Here is a 22506-nt window from a genome sequence, read left to right as displayed (position 1 = left end):
CCGCCACCACACCGGATGCGCCCCTTCACTTCCGGTCCGCTTCCCGTGGCGCTTAAGCCCCGCCCCCAAACCATAGAGTCCCCAGGAGCGGAGCGCCGCCCTGTGGCCCGGCGGGGTAAAGGGGGCGGAGCCCGCGCGATTAATAATTAAAATATTAAATATCAAATCAACACTTTAATGGTGTCCGACACCGGGGGTAGAGGGGGGCCATATATTAACTCTGCAATAGCCTCTGCAGGGTCGGGGACGGGGTGGGGAGGAGGGCACACGCACCACAAAAGGCTCTGCAGGGCCAGGGGGGCTGTTCCTGACCCTGGGAACTGGGAACAGCGGGACCAGGGTGGCTCTTCCCGATCCCAGGAATACGGAACGGCAGGGATGGGAGGGCTGTTCCCCACACCGGGAACGGGGAACACATCACAGAGACACAAACGCGATGTACGGAGTCCTCCAGCCACGGCATCGGGAATCTCCTCCCGCCCGCTCCCCCCCCCCCATGTCCGGATTTCCACAGCTGCGTTCCCCACGGAGCGCTGGGAGAGGCCGGGGACGTTCCCGCCGTGGAGCACGTTTGGCCTTTGCAAATAAATGCAAATACATTCCTGGAGCGCAGTCATTTGGCAACAGTAGGAGCAAGCAATATGCTTGGAGAACCGATTTCCACGGGCCCACTGCACACTCTTTCCTTCTCGGGCAACAACAGGCCATTGGCAGCGTTCTGCAAGAGACAAAACACAGAACCTCAGGGGCAGGATGCCCTCAGGGACAGGATGCCCTCAGGGATAGGACCCCCTAAGGAACAGGATCCTGGAAGGAACAGGATCCCCTCGGGAGCACGATCCCCTCAGACTAGCACAGGAATTCCCGACTGAGGGTTTAAAGCCCCCGCGACACAAAAAAAATGGCCAGAAAGGAACCAATTTTCAGCCCAGGACAGGGGGGAAACAATTCCCGATCTTCCCTCAGTGCTTCTGATCTTTTTCTAGCCCAACCATCTGCTTGTAGACAGAAACTTGCTCTTAAAGGATTAGTTTTAGTACTAAGAATGATATTTTGTGCTTTAGCATGGAGGAAGAACATCCAACATGTCAACAGTTGTCTCTGGTGCAGAAGCCCAAGGCAGCAGCTTTGTTTTCCATCATGTTTTCCTTTGTTTTCTATCCCCTTCCTCAGGTCCATGGCACGTCCTTGGAGGCAGCTGGGGAGCAGCTCAGCTCATCCACACATTCCATGTGTCCCAGCTGCCCGCGGGGACGGGCTGCAAAAACCCTCCCAAGCGGCTGAGTTTTATTTTGCAGCTTTAATCCTGTTCCCAGAGCTCAGGAAAAGAATTCCTTACAAATGGTCCCACACAGCAGCATTGTGTGGTAAGATCTGAGGCGACTGTGAAGGATCCCTGGCACGAGGAGTGTGCCCGGAACCCCAGCTGATCCACAGAAATCACACAAACCAAGTGCCGGTCCCGGAGCAACCCAGGCAGATTTGCCCAAATGCCAAAGTTAAATAAACAGGGTCTTACCTGGAAATCATTAATTTTCTTAGTGAGAAGATGACGTGTTCTGAGTCACCTGGAAGAGCCCCAAAAAAGAAGGGTCAGCTCTGAGCCAGTATTCCCCAGGGAAGGGAGCAGGGACCAGCCACCCTGGTGTGTCCCAAACCCTCAGGGTACGCCCAGCTCTTACCTGCAGGTGACCTTTGAGATTGGCCGGTGTTTTATAATCCCCCTTTAAAACCTGTGGGAAAGAGAACCTAGAGTCATCCCCCGGGGCAGTGCAATCACCTCTGGGTCACTGCTGCCAGCCATTCCCAACCTTCCCAGGCTGCACCTTGAGTGGTCTGTCCTGCTCTGGGTCCCTCTCTCTAAGACAGTCGAGGAGTTGGAGTGTGTCCAGGGAAGGGAACAGAGCTGGGGAAGGGGCTGGAGCACCAAGAGCAGCTAAGGGAGCTAGGAAAGGGGCTCAGCCTGGGGAAAAGGAGGCTCAGGGGAGACCTTGTGGCTCTGCAAAGCTCTCTGACAGGAGGGGACAGCCAGGGGGGTCAGGCTCTGCTCCCAGGGAACAGGGACAGGATGAGAGGGAACAGCCTCAAGCTGTGCCAGGGGAGGGTCAGGTTGGACATCAGGAGGAATTTCTTCATGGAAAGGGTGGTCAGGCATTGGAACTGCCCAAGGAGGTGGTGGAGTCCCCATCCCTGGAGGTGCCCAAGGAACGTGTCTGATGTGGCCCTCAGTGCTCTGGGCTGGTGACAAGGTGGGGATCAGGCACAGGTTGGACTCGATGGCTCTGGGAAGCCTTTTCCAACCAGAATGACTCTGGAATTCTGTGACTCTGTTTTCCCTGTGTGAGTCTGTTTCCCCTTGCTCTACCCCTATCTAGTTCAGGAGCTTCCCTTGCTCCGGAGGCCTGTCCCCCCACGGCAGTGGCACTCACTCTGTGCGTGTTGTTGACAACCAGGGGGTCGGGGTGGCCGTAGTTGGGGGGGTTGGCGTAGGGGTCGTAGCCGAGCCTGGCGAGCATGGGAGCGATGTGGGCCATGTCCTGCAGCACATCCCCCGGGATGTGCCCGATCCATTTGGATAACGCCTCCATGTTCACCGGCTTGATCACCTGGTCTGTTGACCTCTCTATCCTGGGGAAAAAAAAGGAGAAAAAACCAAAAGACACAATGGTTGGATTTCATGCAAGTGCTGGGCTCACACACAACTCACTGCCACCTCCACAGAGAACCACAGGACAGGACCTTAAATCCCATCCCGTCCCACTCCCTGCCACGGGCACAGACACCTTCCACTATCCCAGCCTGCTCCAAGTCCTGTCCCACCTGGCCTTGGGCACTTCCTTGGATGGGGTACCCACAGCTTCTGTCCCTCACTGCCCTGCTCTGGGGAAGCAGACCCCGGCAGGGGGTTCCACAGCTCCAGAGGCTGGGCTCTCCTGTTTGGAATCATGGACTCATTAAGGTTGGAAAAGCCCTCTAAGACCAGTGAGTCCAACCAATCCCCCAGCACTGCCAAGGCCACCACTGACCCATGTCCCCAGCTGCCACATCCACACAGCTTTTAAATTCCTTCAGGGACGGTGACTCTACCACTGTTCTGTTCCAATGCTTAACTATCCTTTCAGGGAAGGAATTTTCCTCATTATCCAACCTAAACCTCCACTGGCAACTTGAGGCTGCTTCCTCTTTTCCTACAGGAGGGATCCATCCTGCACTGGGACAGGAGTTTTCACCAGGACACCTCCGCTTATCAGAGGAAAACAATATAAGATGTGTGGGCTGTAGCACAGATACACCCGGTGACCCCTATGAATATTCAAAACCTGATCTAAGTAACCTGGACCAATTTACTCTGAGCAAACAAGGAAGCAGAGCCAGCTGCATGCCCAGGGCATCCTGGAAAACTGGAGCAGCTGCACATCCCCCGTGGCTCCTGTGCCCTCACCACTGGGACATCAATAACTGATACGGAGACTTGGATAATTCCCTCACACAGCTGATTAAATTTTACTAAGGCTGACTTAAGCTTCCATTTAGAAAAGAAACAGCAAAAAAAGAGGAAAAGAAAGTGGGAGAAGGTAAATGTCCCCCGCACATGGGGAGGCCAGCAGGGAGTGTTGGGTGTGCCCCCACTGAGCAGGTATTGTTTTTATTCTGCAATACCAGCCCCAGACCTGGCAAGAACTGCAGCTCATCATCATTAACAGCACAACTAATCACACCAAGGAGGCATCTGAGGACGGGTGGAGAAAGAGGCATTAAAGAGCTCACGTTTCAGAGCAAGCAGCCCTTTGCAAATTAGAGACTGAAATAATTTCTGCAGTGTCAAGAGCGATTAAACAGTCACCTGCTCCTGAAATCCTTGCTTGACAAGCTGTTCTGTGGAATACAGCAGATTGGGAGCATTAAAGCCATCTCTTACTCAGGAACACAAACTCCACCGCAGTACAGTGTGCCGTCTCTCCTCCCCCAAAATCACACACAAAAAAATCACACGCAAACCCCAGCAACGCGGCTCTGCCCCCAGCTTTAGCCTGCTTTGCCTAATGAAAATACTCCTTGAAAAAGCTGAGGAAGGAGCCGAGACTCACTTGGAAAGGGACACCCCGCCGGGCTTCCCGATGAGCTCCTCGTGGTGCAGCACCGTGTCGCTCCAGGAGATGTCCAGGAACCTCATGATGTTGTGCATGGACTGCTCGGGGTGCAGCACCAGCTGCTCATAGTAGACGGGCAGGCAGCGCGCGCGGCCGATCTCCAGGCACTGGGAATACATCACCTCGATGGCCTTGTTCCACTTGGTCAGGCAGTCCCGGTAGCTGTTGAGGTCGAAGCCGGCGATCGTCACCTTACGTGTGATCATGGAGTGCACCGAGGCGCGCCCGTCCCGCACCATCAGCAGGAACTTGGAGTTGGGGAACAGCCGGGACAGGTACACGGAGGACTTGAGCGTGAAGGGGTCCTTGTTGCACAGATACCTGGCGGGCTCGCCGTGCTTGGCGATCACTTCCAGGATGAAGGCCTGCATGGCCGCGTCCAGCACCTGGTCCGTCACCCCCCGCCTCGTCCAGGCGCATCTTCTCGCGGCCGGACTTGGACCAGGCCTGGCGCATGGCCAGCACGCGGGGGATGATGCGGGTCTCCTCCCCGCAGCGCACCTCGGGGTGGGCGTCCAGCATGGCCCTCATCAGCGTGGTGCCGCTGCGGGGGACGCCGCCGATGAAGATCAGGGGCATGTCCTTGCTGTACCGGTACTCCACGTGGTTGGCGTCCACCATCACCAGCTCCTCGTTCTCGGGCCTCATCAGCCTGTGCCTCCTCTCGCTCAGGACCTGCTGGCACTCCAGGACCTGCTGCCCGAGGTGCAGGGTCGCCATCAGGGCCGCCACCGAGCCCACCAGCAGCAGCACCCTGCGCGTGGTGACCCGCATCCTGCTCTCCTGGGCACAGGCTGGGGGCTTCAGCTCTCTGCTAGCGAGTGTCCAACCCCACGGGCATCTGCAAGAGAACAGCGCTGTCAGAGCAGCAGCGGGGCCAGCCCTGCTCCGATGGGATGCTGACACCATCCCAACATTTCATCACCTCCTTCGCTTATCAGCACCTCCCAGGCTTGGTGCCTTACACCCAGCAGGTAATTAAAGTCTGCCTAGGTGCACACCCAAAGAGAGAATTTCTGCACTGTTTGTGCTCCCAGAAACACAGGTTTATGGCTGGAGCAAAGCTCCAGGAACGTTTTGGAGAGGAGGGGCCCTGTACACTCAGGGAGTCCTTAAAACAAAATCTTTACAGAGAGCCTGTTTTGTCCTAGATAAAGCCCAGACCCTCAGTGTGGTTATTCCTCCCAAACCCAAGCCAGCACTCCAGCACTGCTCACCTCTCAGCCACCTGCATCCTCCCTACATTTTGTTTAGTTTAACTCTGCGGTCACAGGGGAGGGGGAAGCTGAAATGAGAGAAAAACAAAAGCCTCTCATGCCAGCTTTAAGGGTCTGAGTCAGGAGAAACCGTTAGAAAGAAACACTGACAAGTTCAGCTATCTGAGAGCGAACAGCCACACGCAGCGTTCACCACCCTGCCCTGCCTCGGAAACTGACCTGACGGAGAAATCCGTGAAACTCCATCTGGCACCGAGACTTTCTGGGGTTTTCCACGGCTCGGCAGGACATCCAGCAGGAAGGCTACAGCCTCTGCGAGTGCCCAGCTCAGCTGCGTGCCCGGAGGGACTCCCGGGAATGCTGGCACCGCTTCCCGCCCCCTCCCCCCGTCCGCCCCAGTTGCGAGTGCAGGTTTTGCAATCCTCCCCTGGGCTCACCCCGGGATTTCCAGTTCTTTGTGATTATGAGGCTGGGGCAGGAGCTGAATGGAGTGGAAGGAACGGGCCGTCCATGGATTCTGTTTTGCTGACGGAGGCCAAAGAGCTGCTCCAGAAATGGGTTTTCTCCCCTCCACGAAGGAACACATTGTGCAGCAGCCCATGCGGAGCAGGGAGCAGGCAGGAGAGAGCCTGGAGCTGGGCAGCTTCCCTGCTCCTGCCCTTCCTGCCAGGCACTCAGGGACTCACCATGCTCCCCCCTTTCAGTCCCTGACATCCCACTGCACCATCCCGGACTGCTGCCATCCACCCACCGGCTTTTATCCACTCCTGCCCAGGCAGTGCCCCTCTGCCAGCCCAGGGATGCCCTTCCCCAACCCAGCAGCATGGCAACATCACTACCAAAAGTATTTTTGTGGCTTTTTACTCCCTGGTCCACCCTGACCAGCTGCTTGGTAACAAAACAAAGCTAAACAGCCTCAACTGCATCCCCAGGTATGAGATAAAGTGGGTGGATTTGTTGGGATGTAGATCAGAGGGACACCCAACAGCTCTGGCATTTTTGTGGCACCAAGCAGGGTCAGAGCCATTAACAAGACAAGTGCTGCTCCTTCCTGCTATCTTCATCTGTTTCAGTCATGTAAATATATTCAAATGCTCGCCCCAAAATAATTGCAAATGCCCCAAGACCCATTTCAATGGATGGCAGAGGAGCAGGCAGGGTTTAGGGCCAACTGGAATAATTAGGGCGATGCAGACCAAGACAGGCTAATTAGCAGCAAAGGCTGCATCGTGAAAGGAGGCTGGAGCACAGAAGTGCTCTGTTCTCCAGGAGAACCAGCTGACAGGGAGCAGTTCCCACCGAGATGCTCCAGCAGCTCCGGCTGAGCTGCGGAGGGAACAAAGGGACTCTCATATTGTGTGTGATGGGAGGGCGGCTGTGCCAGGGGAGGTTCAGGTCGGACATCAGGAGGAATTTCCTCATGAAAAGAGTGGTCAGGCCTTGGAAGGGGCTGCCCAGGGTGGTGGTGGAGTCCCCATCCCTAGAATGGAATGTTTGAACATGGCACTCAGTGCCCTGAGCTGGTGACAAGGTGGGGACTGGGCACAGGTTGGACTTAGGCTGGATGGTCTGGGAGGGCTTTTCCAACCTGAATGATCCTGGGATTCTGTGAGTCCCTGGGGACCACCCTGCCTGTCCAGCAGGCAGGACACAGCCCCCACTGCTCCCACCCAATGCCACCAGCATAGGAAAGGTCCCACTCTGTGTGGGGAGTGGGAAAGGCAGGTGCCCACAGGAGCATGGCTTCTCCCCACTGCTGAGCTCTGGACTCTGGCTCTGCCCTTGCATGGCAGCCCCTGGCCCTGGGAGGGCTGGAATGCGACAAACCTCTCTGTTGGGATCATCCTGGGATCACCTCAGAGTGCTGGGAGGGCTGAACAACATCCAGAGCGTGTCTGGCCTTGGGCCAGGGCAACCACAAACGGCCCAGCTGGTTCTCCACTCTTTTGTGCAATTCTCCACTGAGAATTTCCTACAATTTATGGGCCTCATTAGTCTGTGAGGGAAGATGGATGGGTCATTTCCTCCCCAGCAGACACTGTGCTGGAATCATGGTGTAATTAGGTGCAGGGCTGTCTGAGCAGAGACAGCCCTTCCAGAGACAACACCCCTTCAGATGCCCAAGCTGGCTCTGAGAGCTTCCCACTCCAGCAGGAATTAGAGAGCTTGGACACGGCAGGACAGGGATGTGACCCAGGGCCAGGGGCTCTGCCCCTGGCCAGCATCAGGGCAAGGCTGGCACCCAGAGAATGGGGGAGGATGGGAACCGGCAGGGAAGTGACAGCGGAGTGACAAGAGGTCCTACAGGCAGCAAGTCTTCCCTATTCCCTGATGGGACTTGAGCATGAACAAAGTTGACACTGTGTCCTGCCAGCTTGTAAAAGCAACACAGGCTCAAGGGGGCACCAGTGGTGGTGTGGACAGATGTGCAACATCATCAGACAGATGTGCAGTAGCCACCCAGCATCCCAGGAGAACCACACATCCAGCTCCTTGCTCTTACCTTTCCCCCGTACGGTCATTGTGCTGCTAGTTGAGCTTCATGCTGAACCCGTGGCCACCAAAACACCTGATGGGGAAGAGAAGTCACAGTATTAATTTGTTTATTTAGCACAGGCATCTGCTCTCCTCCTCAACACCTTCCCCTCCTGCCCACAGCCTCCTCTGAACCCCAGGGAAAGGTGCTCCTGGAGGAGCTGATGGTCCCAGCTCATGGTCAGTGCTGCTCACAGAGCACAGCCAAGCCAGGACACACAGAGGGAAGCAGGATGGCAGCTGCTCTTTTAGGAAATGCAGCCTCCTGGAAGGGAGAGGCGTCAGGGAGACCCAAGCAGCCGGGATGATTAAAGCCCAGGGGATGACAATCAACTGGGCACAATTCCAGCACACACCGACCGGCACAACAGCCTTGACCAGAGGAAGCAGCTCCAGACTCGCCCGCTGCAAATGCTGAAATCAGCCACAAGTCAGACGATGACCAGAGCCCCCAAATCAGTGGCAGTGAAAGGAAACAGAGCCCAGAGGACCTGCAGGCCTGGCAGGACCTCCTGGCTCCAGCCCAAGGAACAAAGCTCTCTCCAGCCTCAACACCTGCCAAGCATCAGCCACTCACAGCATGGAAATGCCTCCAGGTTGGGAACCAAACCCCTGGACACTGGGTTTCCCACAAGCACACAGCACCTGTATCCACAAGGACTGCTCCATGCCAGGGAGCCCAGCAGCCCTGGCTGAAGCCATCCTGCAAGCACAGAGCATCCTGAGGAAAGTCTGGGAGCAGAGCCTGCCGAGGGGCCAGGACCCAGCAGGATCACGGGATGTCACTCTGCTCCCAGGATCACGACGTGGGACCATCTTGGGGTCACTGTTGCTGGGACATTTCCAGTCAGCTGCCCCTGGCTGCACAGCAGGTCCTGGCCCCACAGGATGTTGCTGAGAACATTTCCAGTAGTGACACTAATGGCTATTCCAGCCACCCGAGTCTCTCCTCGTGCCATCGCGTGTCACCGGCCCCTCCGCCTCAGCACTAAGGAGAAACCAGAGGGAAACTCCACCCAGCATGAACTCTGCAAGGGCTTATCCGCAGTGCAGGCGCTTCCCTGAGAGGCTTCCTGCTCAGCCTAGCCTCCATGGACCGCAGGATTCCCGCTCCTGACCAGGCTGCAGCTGCCACATCCCTGGATGTGCTTCTGCAGTGCTGAGGTGCAGGGACAGAGGTGGTTTAACAACCCACCCGACTCACCCTGCTCCAGAAATGGCTCCAGCTCTTCCCCGTGCACAGACACACGGACAGACATACGGACACGCACTTGTTTGTGACTTCCTTCCTGATGCTGTGCAGGGCGTCACCACCAGCTGGGCTCCAACAACAGCTCCGACCAAAACCCCAACCAAAACCCCTGAGTGAAACAGTGAAACCCCTGACCTTGACACCTGCACTGGGAACGGGTAAAAACCACCCCCAGAACAGCCCCCGTGCTGGCACAGCACCCTCAGCAGTGAGGAAACACCATTTGCTGAAGCGTTACAAACAACCACAAAAACAGTTTCTATGAGAAGCCCCATAGGATCAAAAGCTGCATTTTTCTTTAAACCATTCCCAGAAACAGTGGTCATAAAGTGCAGCCTCCCCAAAAGACGTAGGTGTGGCCTGGAAAATTTGAGCTCAATTTGTTGGTGCTTAATAAAAGGATGAGGATCTGCAGGCACCCTTGTGGCAGAACAGCAGCAGAAACTGTGGTCAGCAAGAAATGTCCCAACATATCCAACTCACATCTTTACAAATCAGCAATATTTAATTACTGAATTGATAGTCTCCAGTTCATTTACAAAAATAAACACAGCTTGCCTGAGGGCCACCGCTTCATCTCAACCTGAGCTCAGTCCAATGCTGGCACTGCTGATGGCAGCTCTGCTCCTCCTGGATGCTCCTGCTGGCTACTTGTACGGCACATTTCCAAACATTTCCCAAGTATCTCTTTTAGCAGGATTGGAATGCAGTGAGCATGGGGTATGGGGCCAGCACCAATCTCCACCAGGAGCCCACAGAGGCACCACAAGGGCGGCTGTGGTCACTGAGTGCAGCATCAGCCCTATTGCACAATCCTCGTGCTCCTCCACCCCAGCACTGCCCAGACCGGGATCGATCCCACAGGGAACAGGGTCCAACCCACCCACCCCTGTGGGGGGGGGACAGGGGCTCTGCATGTACCTCTGCTGCAGGGGAGCCATGGCCCTGAGCCTCGGAGAGAAGATATGAAAATTAAGCTGCTGCACTCCAAAAAAGAAACCCCACAACAAAAAAGAAGCTGCTGTCAGCCACCACGTGGCGAGAGCAGGACCGCTGAGAGCAGGACGGGTTTGGTGACTAAAACTGAAGCTGCACTGCAGGTCATGAACCCAGGGCATCCACTAGAACAGAGGCCAACTCCAGTGAAAACACGACCAATCCTGGCAAAAACACCTGTGGTCTGGAGCACTTCGGAGTTCTGTGTCCCTTGGAAAGTCCCCAAACAGCACGGACAGCCCCTGTGGTTTACACTTGCACCGCCGCCATCATCCCAGCGAAAACTAACAGTCAAAAGCGTCCAGGGATGAGTGTTCAAGCAGCCACCTCAGCACCTAAACCACACACAGAGGCTGCTGCAGCTGCATCTTAGCACCCACCAGGCTCAGGGGGCAAAGGAGAATTAATTCTCACTGCCGAGGACCTAGAAAAATAAACCAGGAGAACCTGCTGCCCTGAGGATTAAGACGGAGTGTGCCAGCTTCAAACACTTTCTAGCTCAGAAAAGCTGCAAGGTGTGAGCCCTGAGCCACACCACCCATTCCAGCCGAGCATCCCTGCCCTGCATCCCAGAGAGCCCAGCCAGGGCTACGGGCACTGTGTGCCAGCCAGCTCCAGCAGGCTCTAAATCACATCCGCAGAGAATCCACAGACATTGCACAGCACAAACAGACTGTTGGTTTATCACCTCAAGGCTGTTACGATTAGCAAAATATTTTATTATCCTGCTCAATGGTACAGTGTTCCTCAAACAATAAAAATCCCACCAATTTACAGTAAGTCCCCTCTGTCCGTCCCTTGTTCCAAGCACCGCGACGGTGTTTTATCTTCCCAAGATGGAAAGCTCAGAATTCACCCTGCCAACCTCGCAGGAGTACAGCCTTCAGCTCAGGGTGGCAAATTAATTATGGAATGCCCAAGGGGAAAGCTGCTGGCAGCACACAGGGGTGGAAGCACCTACCCCCTCCCTGGCACCTGGCACCACACCAAAGCAAGGCTCTGGCACGTCAGACGTGCTTGTGCTGAAATGGGACACGAGCTCTGCACTTCAGAGGGAGCTCCTGACTTTTAATTAACCCACAGAGCTTCACCCTTCCTTAATTAATCTGCAGTTGCTGCCTCAGGGGGACAAAGGCAAAGCCAGCACAGGTGCCACTGACGGTGACACTGCCACGTTGGCTCTTCTTGTGCCCTGACAGTGACTCCGCTGTCCTGCTGGAGGATGGGGCTCTGGGAAAGCACTGAGCTCTCCCCCAGCTCCTCCTGCCCAGGGAAGCTGTGGCTGCCCCATCCCTGGAAGTGTCCATGGCCAGGCTTGGATGGAGGTCTGAGCAACCTGGTCTAGTGGAAAGTGTCCCTGCCCATGGAAAGGGGCTGGAACCAGAAGATCTTTGAGATCTTTTCCAACCCAAACCATTCTATAATTCTATGATGATTCTGTGATTACTCTCCATGCCTCTGACCAGGTTCCTCCAACTCTCACCCCATGTCCAGGGTATGTCAGGGGGGCACCGGGCAAGGGGAGCTGGGGGTTGCAGCCCCTCTGTTTGCTAACCACGCTTGATGCAAGCACAGCTCTTTCCTCACAAAACTGCACGAACATTCCCTGCAGGAATGTGGGTGGTCAGAGCCTGCCATACAACAGGGAGAAAGAGAAGTCAGAGGAACTGCTAGAAAAAACACAAAGTATCTTCAAAAAATATTTTCCCAATCCACACGCCAAACCCTACGTCTCAACAAGCTCCATTCTTGCACGCATAAAGATCAGGATCTGCAAATAAAAAGTTGTTTCTGCAAGACAAACCCCAAAACCTCAAATTTGCTTAAGAAACAAAAATCAAAGTGTTTTATTTCCCCATGCAGCAGCAGCAGCAGCAGGCCTGGAGGCACTGCTTGAGGGCAGGGCAGGGCAGCTAGGACAGAGGTGCCACTGCTCACCCGGCAGGCAGGGAGGGGAGAGGGGACACTGCTGCACCTCCCCATCTTCCCCAGCTCCTCTGCTCATTCTTGTCCCGTTTCCTGCAGCTTCCCTCAGGAACACAGTCCCGAGCACAGGATGCCCAGCAATGCCCAGCCACGCTTGGCACAACGCATGCCATACCAGCAAGCCTTTGGCGACTCCACAAAGCCAGAAACTCTGGGAAGTATCAGCACCCGCTTCAGCAATGTGAGAGTTTGCATCCTCCCACTCCAGCCCCAGCGAGGATGGGCAGTGACCACCCCCAAGCCCTGGCACGGGAGAAGCCCTTGTGAAACCACAGATGGAAGAAACGGAATCGGGTCCTTCCGAGCCTGCGCCACGGCTGCCTCATCAGCCACAGCAACCCTGCACCGCACATCCGAGCGCCTTCCTGTCTGCACGGGCCCAGCTGGGAGCCCTGCTCCTCCCCTGCTGCCACTGGCCTCTGCAAACACTGGGCCACCAAGGCCTGTGCCTGTGCCCTGAGTGCCACCTGGCCACGCTGGCCTGCAGCCAGCTGTGAGCACAGCTGCCCACGGGGGTGGCAGCTCAGCCACTGCCAGCAACAGGCACTCGCACCACAGGATCCTGAGCAGGAACAGGAGCACTAGAAAAGCTTCCCCTGCCCCAGCACAGCAGCCTGTGGCTCCAGAGACAACATGCCTGTGGTCATTTCTCCGTGGAGAAGCACCTGGATGCTTCACAGCCCCTTCAGAGCCCCCAGTCTCAGTCTGGGGTCACTGCCTGGGAATGCACGGTGGGAAGCAGTCGCTTGCTTCAACTTCCGAGCGCTGTGTGTTGAGCAACCCCTGCTGCTGCTCTTGTTTGCTGTCCCTTGGAGGGGACAAGAGGCTCCCGCACAGGGCCACCCTCCTGCCTGCACCCACACTGTGAGGCACCACAGCATGGACTGGGGATGAAAAGGGAGGGAAAAAAAAGGCATTGTTCACCTCAGGAGAGGAAATCTTTGAGAGAATTCCTGGAGGAATTCTGGAGGCAGACAGGGCACTAAAGGCTTGGAAAACAGAGTGAACCAAAGCAGGCAGCCAACACCAAGGCAAGCTTCTCCTGGGTTCTGTGTGCCTGCTGCCTGTGGAATCTGGAGGGAAACGTGCTCGGCTGAGGCATGAGGCTGAGGTTCCTCAAGGCATCTCAAATTCATCACAAGGCGCATCTGCACGGTGCCAAATAAAACCACCTGCTGGGGGTTTGTTTTCTCTCTCCAAAAATCTTCTTGACAGTCCCCGCGTTTTAACAGCGCTCCTGCCATCCCACACATCCCCAAAGGCTCAGCGTACCCTTAATGCAAACTGCCTTTGGAAAAAATCTCCTTAAAATAGCGACAGAAATTACTAATACAGTTTGTAAAACCTACAGGCAGAGGACGGCAGTGGCACGAGCCTGCCCATGCTGGTGAGCCCACCAGCGTCCCGCAGAGACCCCAGGCCCCAGCCTACCACATCCCCCCCCAGTGAATCCCCCCAGTGCCAGCTGCTGTGGGCAGGACCCGCACAGTGCCCAGTTCAGCTGCTGTCCCCCAAATTCCGGGCTGCCTCTCTCGTGTGACTCTGCACAGACCCTGGGCTCCCTTTGGGCTCTGCAGCACAGCTGCTCCTGCGGTGCCACATGCAGCAGCCTCGGGGCACCAGCTGCCACCGGCACGCGATGGCAAACCCCGCTTGCAGGCGCCCGTGCTGGCACTTGACAGCTCCCCACGAGCACCCTGCAGCATTCCCACCAAACACACGGCAAATCTGGAAACCTGTTAGCACCAATCATCGGGATCTCCTCACTCACCGTTGCCCAGTGCCCGGGGAAGAGGGAGCAGCATGGCTGTGCTGAGGGGGGGACTCGCCTCCCGAAACCGAGTCCAAGCAGCTGGCGGGGCCTGGCAGAGGGAGGCGTCTGAAGGGGTTTCAAGCTGTGAGATGATTTTTGGACAGAGCCCGAGCATGCAAACAAACACAGCGAGGGACAGAGCAAAGGCCTCTGTGATGCAAACCATTCCCTGCCTGCAGAGGAGGGCAGCCCAGCTCACACTGCCAGCCCTGCTGCCAGCAACTCCAGACACGAGTCCCAAGGAACTTGAGCTGGACAAAGCGTGGATGCTACATCCCTGCCACACAGGGCACAGCCGAGTAAGAGATGGGCACTGCCAGGGGAATGCCAGTGCTTTGGGTGGGCTGCCAAGTGCCAACGCAGCTGCTCAGGAGCCCATCTGCACCCTGTGCCAAGGGGGGACCCACAGCCACCCCGACCTCGGTGCTGCCAACACCTCTTGAGCCTCAGCAGAGGCTGACACTGCCCGAGACCTGCAGGCACAGCCTCTCACTGGGCACCCACCTGCCCAGGCCACCACGCTCATCCTGGTATAGGAGGGCAGTTCCAACCCTGGCTGAGCTCTGGACACCTGGACGGATGGACAGCCCCAGCCCATGGGTGCCTCTGTGTATGGCAGTGCTCAGGTTATGGGGGCACGACTTGGTGCTGGGCTGCCAGAGGGGAGCCATGGGAGCCATGGGAGAGGAGACCATGTGCCAAAGAGCAGAATGGGAGGACAAAAGTACGAGGAGCACCCTGGGGTGAGCACCTTGTCCCACCTGCCATGCATCCTGCACTGTGTTCTGTGCACTGAGCATTCTGTGGCCAGCTCAGCAGACCCTGCACTGCATGGAGCACCCTGCACCCAGCACCACTCATGAACCCAGCACTGAGCATCCTGCCCTGAGCATCCTGCGCCCAGCACCACTCGTGAACTCAGCACTGAGCATCCTGCCCTGAGCATCCTGCGCCCAGCATCACTCGTGAACCCAGCACTGAGCATCCTGTCCTAAGCATCCTGCGCCCAGCATCACTCGTGAACTCAGCACTGACCATCCTGCCCTAAGCATCCTGCGCCCAGCATCACTCGTGAACCCAGCACTGAGCATCCTGCCCTGAGCATCCTGCGCCCAGCATCACTCGTGAACCCAGCACTGAGCATCCTGCCCTAAGCATCCTGCGCCCATCATCACTCGTGAACCCAGCACTGAGCATCCTGCCCTAAGCATCCTGCACCGAGCATCCTGTACCGGCCACCCAGCACTACTCTGAGCACTCTGCACCGAACACGCAGCACCGAGGACCGCTCTGTGCCCCCAGCACCGCACACCCAGCGCCGTTGTGTCCCCAGCACCGAGCACCCTGCACCGTTCCGATCCCGCATCACCGCCCGGCGTCCCCGGCGCCGCGCACCGCGCATCTCCCGCACTGCGCACCGAGCATCCCCCGCCGCTCCGCTCCCCGTTCGCTTCGCCCGCGCCACCCACCGAGCCCCGAGCCGGTACCGGGCAGCGCCCGCCGGTACCAGGCGCCGCCCGCCGCGCGGCCCGGCCGCTGTCACCTGCCAGCCGGCGCGGCTGGGGGGGACAAGCGGCAGGGGCACAGGCGGTACCCGGGCCGTGCCGGGCCGCTCCCCCGCTCCCTCCCCGCACTCACCGGGGCCGCCGCCGGCCCGGAGCGGCGCGAGACGCGGCGACGTCACGCGCACGCGGGGCCGGGATCCCCGCCCGCCGCTCCGCGCGTGCGCCGCGCGCGCTGGGCACCGGGCGGCACCGGGGGGACCGAGCCCGCACCGACCCCGTGTCCCTCCCCGTGTCCGTGTCCCTGCTCGTGCCCGTTCCCGTGCCGGTGCTGTTGCCCGTGCCGGTACCGGCCGCGGCCGCGCAGCCGTCCCCGCGAGTTGTCAGGAGCGCTCCGCGCCGCGCTGCCCGCGGCCTCACCGTTATCCCCGGTCCCCGCCCCGGTCTCGATGTGCCTGTGTGCAGCGCCCGGCAGCGCTGCCGTCACTGCTATCGCTGTAATTAATCACCGCCGTCGCTAATTAGCGGTGTGGGAGCGCAGGGAAGTGCCGCCCGAGGTGCCCCACTGGGAGGCAAAGGGATGAGGAAGGGGGGATGAGGCCGCAGAGAAGTGCCCGGTGGGGAGGGACAGCATCCGAGGGGAAAAAAAAACCTCCTTGAAAGTGAATTGGTCTTTGATTGACTGCAATTTCGGCTGTTGATTAGTGCCCAGGTGGATCCCACCGGCAGGACCCCGGGACCCCTCACAGCCCCCCGGATCCCGCAGGTGGGGGCAGAGCCAGGAGCCCGCCCTGATTCCGCCGCTCCCGGGGCACCCTGAGCCCCCAGCTCAGAGAATCACCACGGGGGATCTTGGGGTCTGGCTGCAGGGCCTCTGCCACCCTCTTCTCCCACACCGAGGGTCTCCTGTGTCCCAGCCCCAGGGCGGGGACTTCCTCCAATTCCCTGGCAAAACCACCCTCTGCTGTGTCCCACCCGGCTCCAGCGCAAGGCTGGCACACCCCGGGCAAGCGAAGCCGTATTCATGCACCACCGACCCCCGAGCAGTTCTAATCTTCTGGTTTTTTTTTAATTTGCCTCACAAGGTAGAGTACATCCAGGGAATGTGCAATGTACAAGGAAAGTGCTGGGCAGGCGAGCGCGAGGGGAGGCGGGGGTGCCCCATGGGGCCCGGGACTCGTAGCTAGCAGGCGGCACGCTCAGTCGGAGGGCGCGTCGGGGGTGACAAAGGTGCCCTTCTGGTCCCACTGCATGTCCCGGATGCGGCGGATGGACTGGATCTGGGGCTGGAAGGCAGACCACTCATTCCAGTGTCGGAAGTCTCCGGTCTCAAAGAGGTACTGGTAGCCTCTGTAGCCAGGGTACTGGTACCCGACCCAACTGCAGGGAAAGCAAACACAGGACACCTGAGCGGGGTCGGGTGTGAGCTCAGGGGGCCGGTGCGGGACAGGTTACACCACCAGAAACAGGCACACCACCCAAAACAGGCACACCACCCAAAAAAGCCATGCCACCAAACCAACATGCCACCAAAACCAGCCATGCAGAGCTTTCTGTCTGCCTGAGAGCCCACGGCAGCCACTTGGGGAGGACAGGGAGTCTGGCATGAGGCAGCCACCGCTGCAGCCCAGCTTACGTTCCACTGGGCACCTGCACGCTGCCCACGCGGTCGCAGAAGCCATAAGCCCAGAGGCTGGGCACGTCGTCCTCCTGGATTTCCATCTTGTTGCCCTTGAAGTCAGCAGACTCGTAGAGGGAGATTTTGTGGTCCTCAGCCTCCTGGGGAAGACAGAGGATGCTGGGCAGTGCAGCCAAAGTTCTGGAGCTTTGCTGCAGCGAGGCATCGAGCAGCACAGCCCAGCCCTAAGCAGACCCCACCAGGGCTCTCTGCTCCTGAGCACTCACCATTTTGATGGGACGCATGGACATGAAGCAGTCGCTCCGGTAGCTGCTGGACCAGGTGTCCCAGCGAGGGTACTCGCCCTTCTCCAGGATGAACATCTCCCCACGCATGTTGGCCTGCTCGTAGGCCACCCAGCTGGGGAGAGGGGTGGGCAAAGAATGGGTCAAGTGCCACCCGGCTTTTCCCTTCCTGCTCAGCCAGCTTGCAGGACAGTAGAGGGGTCTCCAAAAAGGCTGTGGCCCCACCACCCTGTTCCCACCTTTCTCCCAGCCCAGGCACTGTGGCCTGTGCAGAGCCAATGCTGATCCATGGACTCCCAGCTGGAAGCTCACTGGTGTGTGAGCGTCTAAACCTGCAGCAGGCACCAGCACTCACAGTGCTCCTCTTCCTCAGCTGGGGAGCAGCAGGATCCCGGCACAGCTGATGACCCCGCAGAGTCAGCTCAGGACTCTGTTGTCCCTCCTGCCCAGGCTGTGTAATCCTGGCACGCCTCACTGCTCCAGCAGCAGCCAGCACTGGCACCCGTCCCACTGCCAGGCATGGGCCTCATTCAACTGCAATGTCACCTCTTTAGCAGAGCCACGAGGTGCTGCAGTGCTGGGAATGTCATGGGTGTGGGGCTTCAGAAGCCCCCAGCACCACAGTAGTCCTGCATTTGCTGCTTCCCTTTTCCCTGCAGAAACAGCTCTTCCTGCAGATGCCAGCAGGGTTTTTCCTGCTGGCAGGAGATGTGTTCAGGTACCCCAGGCTGCACAGTCTCTAGCTCACTGCTAAAGCTCAGCTTGGTTGTTTTGCTTTCATCTTTCCCTCAGCACATTTTTGGGTGCCGAGTCCCATCGGTGACTCGCAAGAAGCTTTTAAGGACCCAAATGACACCCAAGTTCTCTGTTCTCCCAATTTCACCCTTTCTATGTCTAGTGCAGCTTCCCAGGTATCACATCTGAGCTCCTTCCAGGCTGCTCCATCCCCCATTTGTTTCAAGAGGATTTGGATATTCTGGGTTCCTAATAAAAAAGTCATGGGTGCTGCATGGTGTCATTGCAGGTCACCCTCCCGGTCCCTCAGGGATGCTGTCAGGACAAGCCATGTCCTGTGCATCCTCCCCACAGCACTACCAACCCCCCTGCATTCCTGGGCATGCTGTTTCCAGCCAGGCACGGCACGGTGGGATGCTCTTTCAACATGGAGATCATCCGTCTGCTCAGTTATCTGCTTTGGGGATCGTTTTTGTCCCTGCCTGTGTCAACTGTTCCCACAGCTTTGAGACCTGCCCAGCCCCCTTGTTGCTGCTGGGCTGCCTGGGTGCAGGCGTGTGCTTGTCCCTGCCCATCCCTGCCTGCTCCAGCCTGGTCCAAGGATCCCACCTCATTTCACCTTGACTTATCAAAAATCTGCAGGTCTCTTGTATTCCATGGACAGCTCCAAGAGGCTGAAATGATGGACACCTTTCCTCAGCCCTTGGCTTCGCCTCTGGTGCCATTTCTTTGCATGTGGCCCTGGCATCCTTCCCATCCACCTGGCCCTCCCATCCTCCTCGAAGGAAATCCGGGATACCTGCCCTGCTCCCGTGCTGGCCCCGCTGTGCTCTGCCCAGGCGGCAGGGAAATGCCCCTGCACATCACATTGTGCCCAGGGTGCCCCCAGGGCTGTCCCCACCCACCGGGAATATCCCCAGGGACATGGCCCTCTCCATGGCTGGGGTCACTTACGGTCCAGAGGTGACAATGACACTGCGCACCCGGTCGAAGCCACGGTCAGCCAGGTTCAGGCACTCGGCAGTGAACTCCATCTGCCTGCCCTGGAAGTTCTCCTGGTCGAAGACAATGATCTGGAGGTGCAAGGAAAGGGTTGGATGAGGACAGGCATGCTCAGGGAGGGCAGGCTGGTGCTGTGTGACCCTGCATGCCTGAGCCCACTGCTCCATGTGTCCCCCTCCCCTCTCCAAGCCTTTCTGCCCCTTCTCGGATCTGATGCCCACCCGTGCTGAGCTGGGCTCTGTTCACGGGCATGCCCAGCACAGGCTGAGCACTGGAAGGCTCCCCCCAACAGTTGCTCCTGCTCCAAGATGGCCCCATCCTGCCCCTGTTTTGCTGCTGCCGGTGCCCACCCTGGTGGGAAGGAGCTGCTTCTCCAGGTGCTCTGTCTGCACTGTGGCCTTCTCAGCCTGGCATGGTGTCACCAGATCCCTGGCATCACTTTCCCCCCATGCCAACCCTGCTGCAATGGCATGCTGACCTGGCATCACCGTGGCAATTCAGTGCTGGCCCTGTCACCCCTAGTGTCCCCTCCGCCTCCCCACAGCACCCCTGCATGCAAGACATGACCAGAGGGAGCAGGTGGCAGCAGCCAGCCCTGACACCACAACCCAGGGGAGAGCACTTCCAAAGCCTGTGGTCCCCAACAAGCTGTCCTGGCCAAGGGACCTTCAGACTGTTCCTCCTACAAAATCCCATGCCTGCTGTCAGAGGGACAGAGCAGGGATGGCATCACCCACACCTCCACACTCCTTCCCCCTGGAACAATCTCCTCCTGCTCCAGAGGTGCTGCCCTTGTCCCTCAGCCCGGAGCGTGTCCCTGCGCGTGGGGAGCCCCAGGGCTTACCCTGAAGGCTTCTGGGGAGGGCTCCTCGCCCTTGCTGTTTGCGACAGGAGCAGGGTCGAGGGATGGAGTTGGTGCAGGAGCTGCCTTCTCCTTCTCATCCGCAGCCTGGCCGGGAGCAGCGGGTTTTGTGGTCTCAGACATCGCGGTGGTGGGCTCAAGTCTGTGACAGGGCACCAGCAGCAGGTTAGAGGGAGGCATGGATGTGGGCACCCACAACCCACCCCAGGAGTGGTAACATCTGGATGGGGACTCTCAATGGGGTGGGTGGGCAGGGCCAGGAAAGGAGCTGCTGGAAGGTTCTCCAGCAGGCACAGGCAGGGGTCCTGCCTTCACCAGGGGGATCACAGGAGGTCCGGGAGTCCACATGCTCCTTCTGTGGTCAGGAGAGACCTGAGCATGGTCCCAGCACTGGGGGTGCCCTGGGATGGGGCCTGATGCTGTGCCAGGCACCAGGGCAATCCCAGACGGGGTGCACCTGGGAAGCCCAGGAGGCAGTGGGGCAGCATATGAGGGGTGGGAAGGGGACAGCCCTGGTCTGCTGAGGCCCTGCAGCTGGCACCCTGCTGTGGCCCCGCAGGTGAGTGTCACCAGCAGCTCCCCGGGGAGTGGAGGGTGGTGGGATGCTGAGCACAGAGGCGCTCCCAGACGTGACCACCACAGCTGTGGCTACACTCAGACCCTGAGTTTCCCTCTCCCCACCTCGGGTCCGGCTGCAGCCCGGTGCCCGGGGACTTTGTCCTCTTACCTGGGCAGCTGCTGCTTCTTGTTGGAGTGAGCGGGCTTGTGTTTCGGGGCGCCGCGAGGCCCCCACTTTATAGCCTGGCAAGGGCAGACCCCCGGGCGGGCGCACAAAGGAACTGCCAGCTCATCAGTGTCTGCGCGGCCGCCCAGTCATCACATCCTGCAAAGCGCTGGGCGAGCTGGAAGCCTCTCCCCGGCCCCGTGCCCAGCCGCTGAACCCAGCACTTTCCTTTGTGCCCCCGGCACAACAGAAGACCTGACCGTGCCACTTTGCAGCGCGCCCGGCACCCGCTGACCCGCGTGCGGCCGCCCCGGCAGGGCATATATAGCCCTGGCACGGCCCGGCCGGCGCCGGCACCGGCACAGGAACACCTCCCGTGCCCAGCGCCCCGGCCCCGGGCCCGCGGTGACACCCCGCTCCCCGGCCGCTGCCCCACCGTGCCCGGCCTGCAGCCGCGCTGTGCCCCTTTCTCCCCTCCAAACACTCTCGCTTTGAACATCACTCCGTGCCCGCGAGCGCCGGCGGTGCTGCCCTGGAGATGCCAGAAGGGGAGACCTGAGCGTTCTGAAATGCTTCAGGAGTTAGGGTTTTTTCCAAACGATGTGTAATTGAAGCTGATACTTTCCGAACCACCTGAGTGCCTGAAAATAGTGTTTGTTCTACCTTGGGAACGTCCCTGCTCACTGTCAGTGCTCTTCCTTTACTTTTTAACCGATTTTTCCCGTGCTTCAGTCACCCTGTACCACCCCTGGTTCTGCCACCACCACACTCATGGTTTTGGGGAATCAGCTTTGCCTGACTGCCACAGGGGGGTCGTGGGGTGGCTAGTTGGGGCCACACTGGCCCCAGTCCCCGCAACAGCTCAGCCTCTGGTGCCACATCTCCCTCACCCCATGGCACCTCGGGGGGACCTTCCCCTGAGTCTCTCTGGGCCTCTGATCAGCTCTTCTGCACCTCCACACCCGTGTCCAACACCCGCAGCTTCCCGCAGCATCCAGCACTGGCCGTGCCTCACCCGAGGGCGTGCGGGCAGAGGGCTCAGAGCCCCGTGTGCTGCCCTCCTCTTTTGTTCCTCTCATGCGTCACCCAGCAGTGGTGGGATCCCGGCTGCACCCTCTGGGTTATTGCGCAAAACCCCGAACAAAAAGGATGTATTGATCCCTTCTTTTCCCGAGGTTTTTCAGGAGGTGTGCAGTGCCCGTGACACGGCTGGGTGCGGGGTCTGCTGCCCTGTTACCCCGGGCACTGGCCCAGTATGGGTCTCACCTTGATTCCAGGCAGTGTTTTATGATGCATGATTTCAATTTGCGCTCGTTTCCATGGTTTTTATCCAGATTTCTAATTTAACCTGCCCTCTCCTCCTCCCAGAGCCAGCGTGGGTGTTCTCCCTGTGCTGCCTCCCCTGTGTCTCCTGGGCATTAATCAGCAGGTCTCACCCACCCCCTGCTCCTCACTCTGCTTCCTCTCCCAATCCCCAACACCTTTGAACCTGGGCATAGGAAAACCAGCTCGGAGGGGCTGAGCTCTGCTCTGATGGCCGCTTTGCTCATTACTGAGCATTCAGCATCCCAGTGGGTTTCCCTGAGCCAGTGCTGTGGCAAGGCTGACATCAGGGATTGATCCTTGCCCATTCCCGAGCCCCCCAGACACAAAATCTCTGCCATGGACCCTGTGCCCTGTGAAGCCCCTCACTCCACCGTCCCTCCCTGGCATGGGTGAGCCTGTGGGATGCACAGCTCCAGCACAGCAAAGAGTTGCCCCAGCAGCAGATGGCCAGAGCTGGCACAGCGTGGCCAGGGAGGGCACGG

General features: G+C 58.5%; 2 protein-coding genes across 2 annotated transcripts; both read right to left on the bottom strand.

Moving 5' to 3' along the window:
* Positions 1–522: 522 nt before the first annotated feature.
* Positions 523–9249, bottom strand: TPST2 (tyrosylprotein sulfotransferase 2). Its single transcript, XM_066199944.1, is given in 8 exon segments — positions 523–718; positions 1520–1568; positions 1683–1733; positions 2430–2628; positions 4089–4552; positions 4554–4992; positions 7872–7937; positions 9108–9249. Coding segments are annotated over 5 exon segments (1116 nt in total). The 5' UTR covers positions 4926–4992; positions 7872–7937; positions 9108–9249; the 3' UTR covers positions 523–718; positions 1520–1538.
* Positions 9250–16648: 7399 nt separating this feature from the next.
* On the bottom strand, positions 16649–20097 carry CRYBB1 (crystallin beta B1). The gene is made up of 5 exons (XM_066199661.1): positions 19957–20097; positions 19065–19183; positions 17358–17490; positions 17089–17231; positions 16649–16832 (listed from the first exon to the last, which is right to left on the bottom strand). The coding sequence occupies exons 1-5, from the start codon at positions 20095–20097 to the stop codon at positions 16652–16654; spliced, it is 717 nt and encodes a 238-aa protein (XP_066055758.1). The 3' UTR covers positions 16649–16651.
* Positions 20098–22506: the final 2409 nt, after the last annotated feature.

The sequence above is a fragment of the Chamaea fasciata genome, unplaced genomic scaffold, assembly GCF_029207755.1.
Source record: "Chamaea fasciata isolate MVZ Bird 193981 ecotype frontalis unplaced genomic scaffold, bChaFas1.0.hap1 SCAF_18, whole genome shotgun sequence".
NCBI lineage: Eukaryota > Metazoa > Chordata > Aves > Passeriformes > Sylviidae > Chamaea > Chamaea fasciata.
The sequence above is the reverse complement of the archived record's forward strand: the minus strand, read 5'-3'. Positions and strand labels throughout refer to the sequence as shown.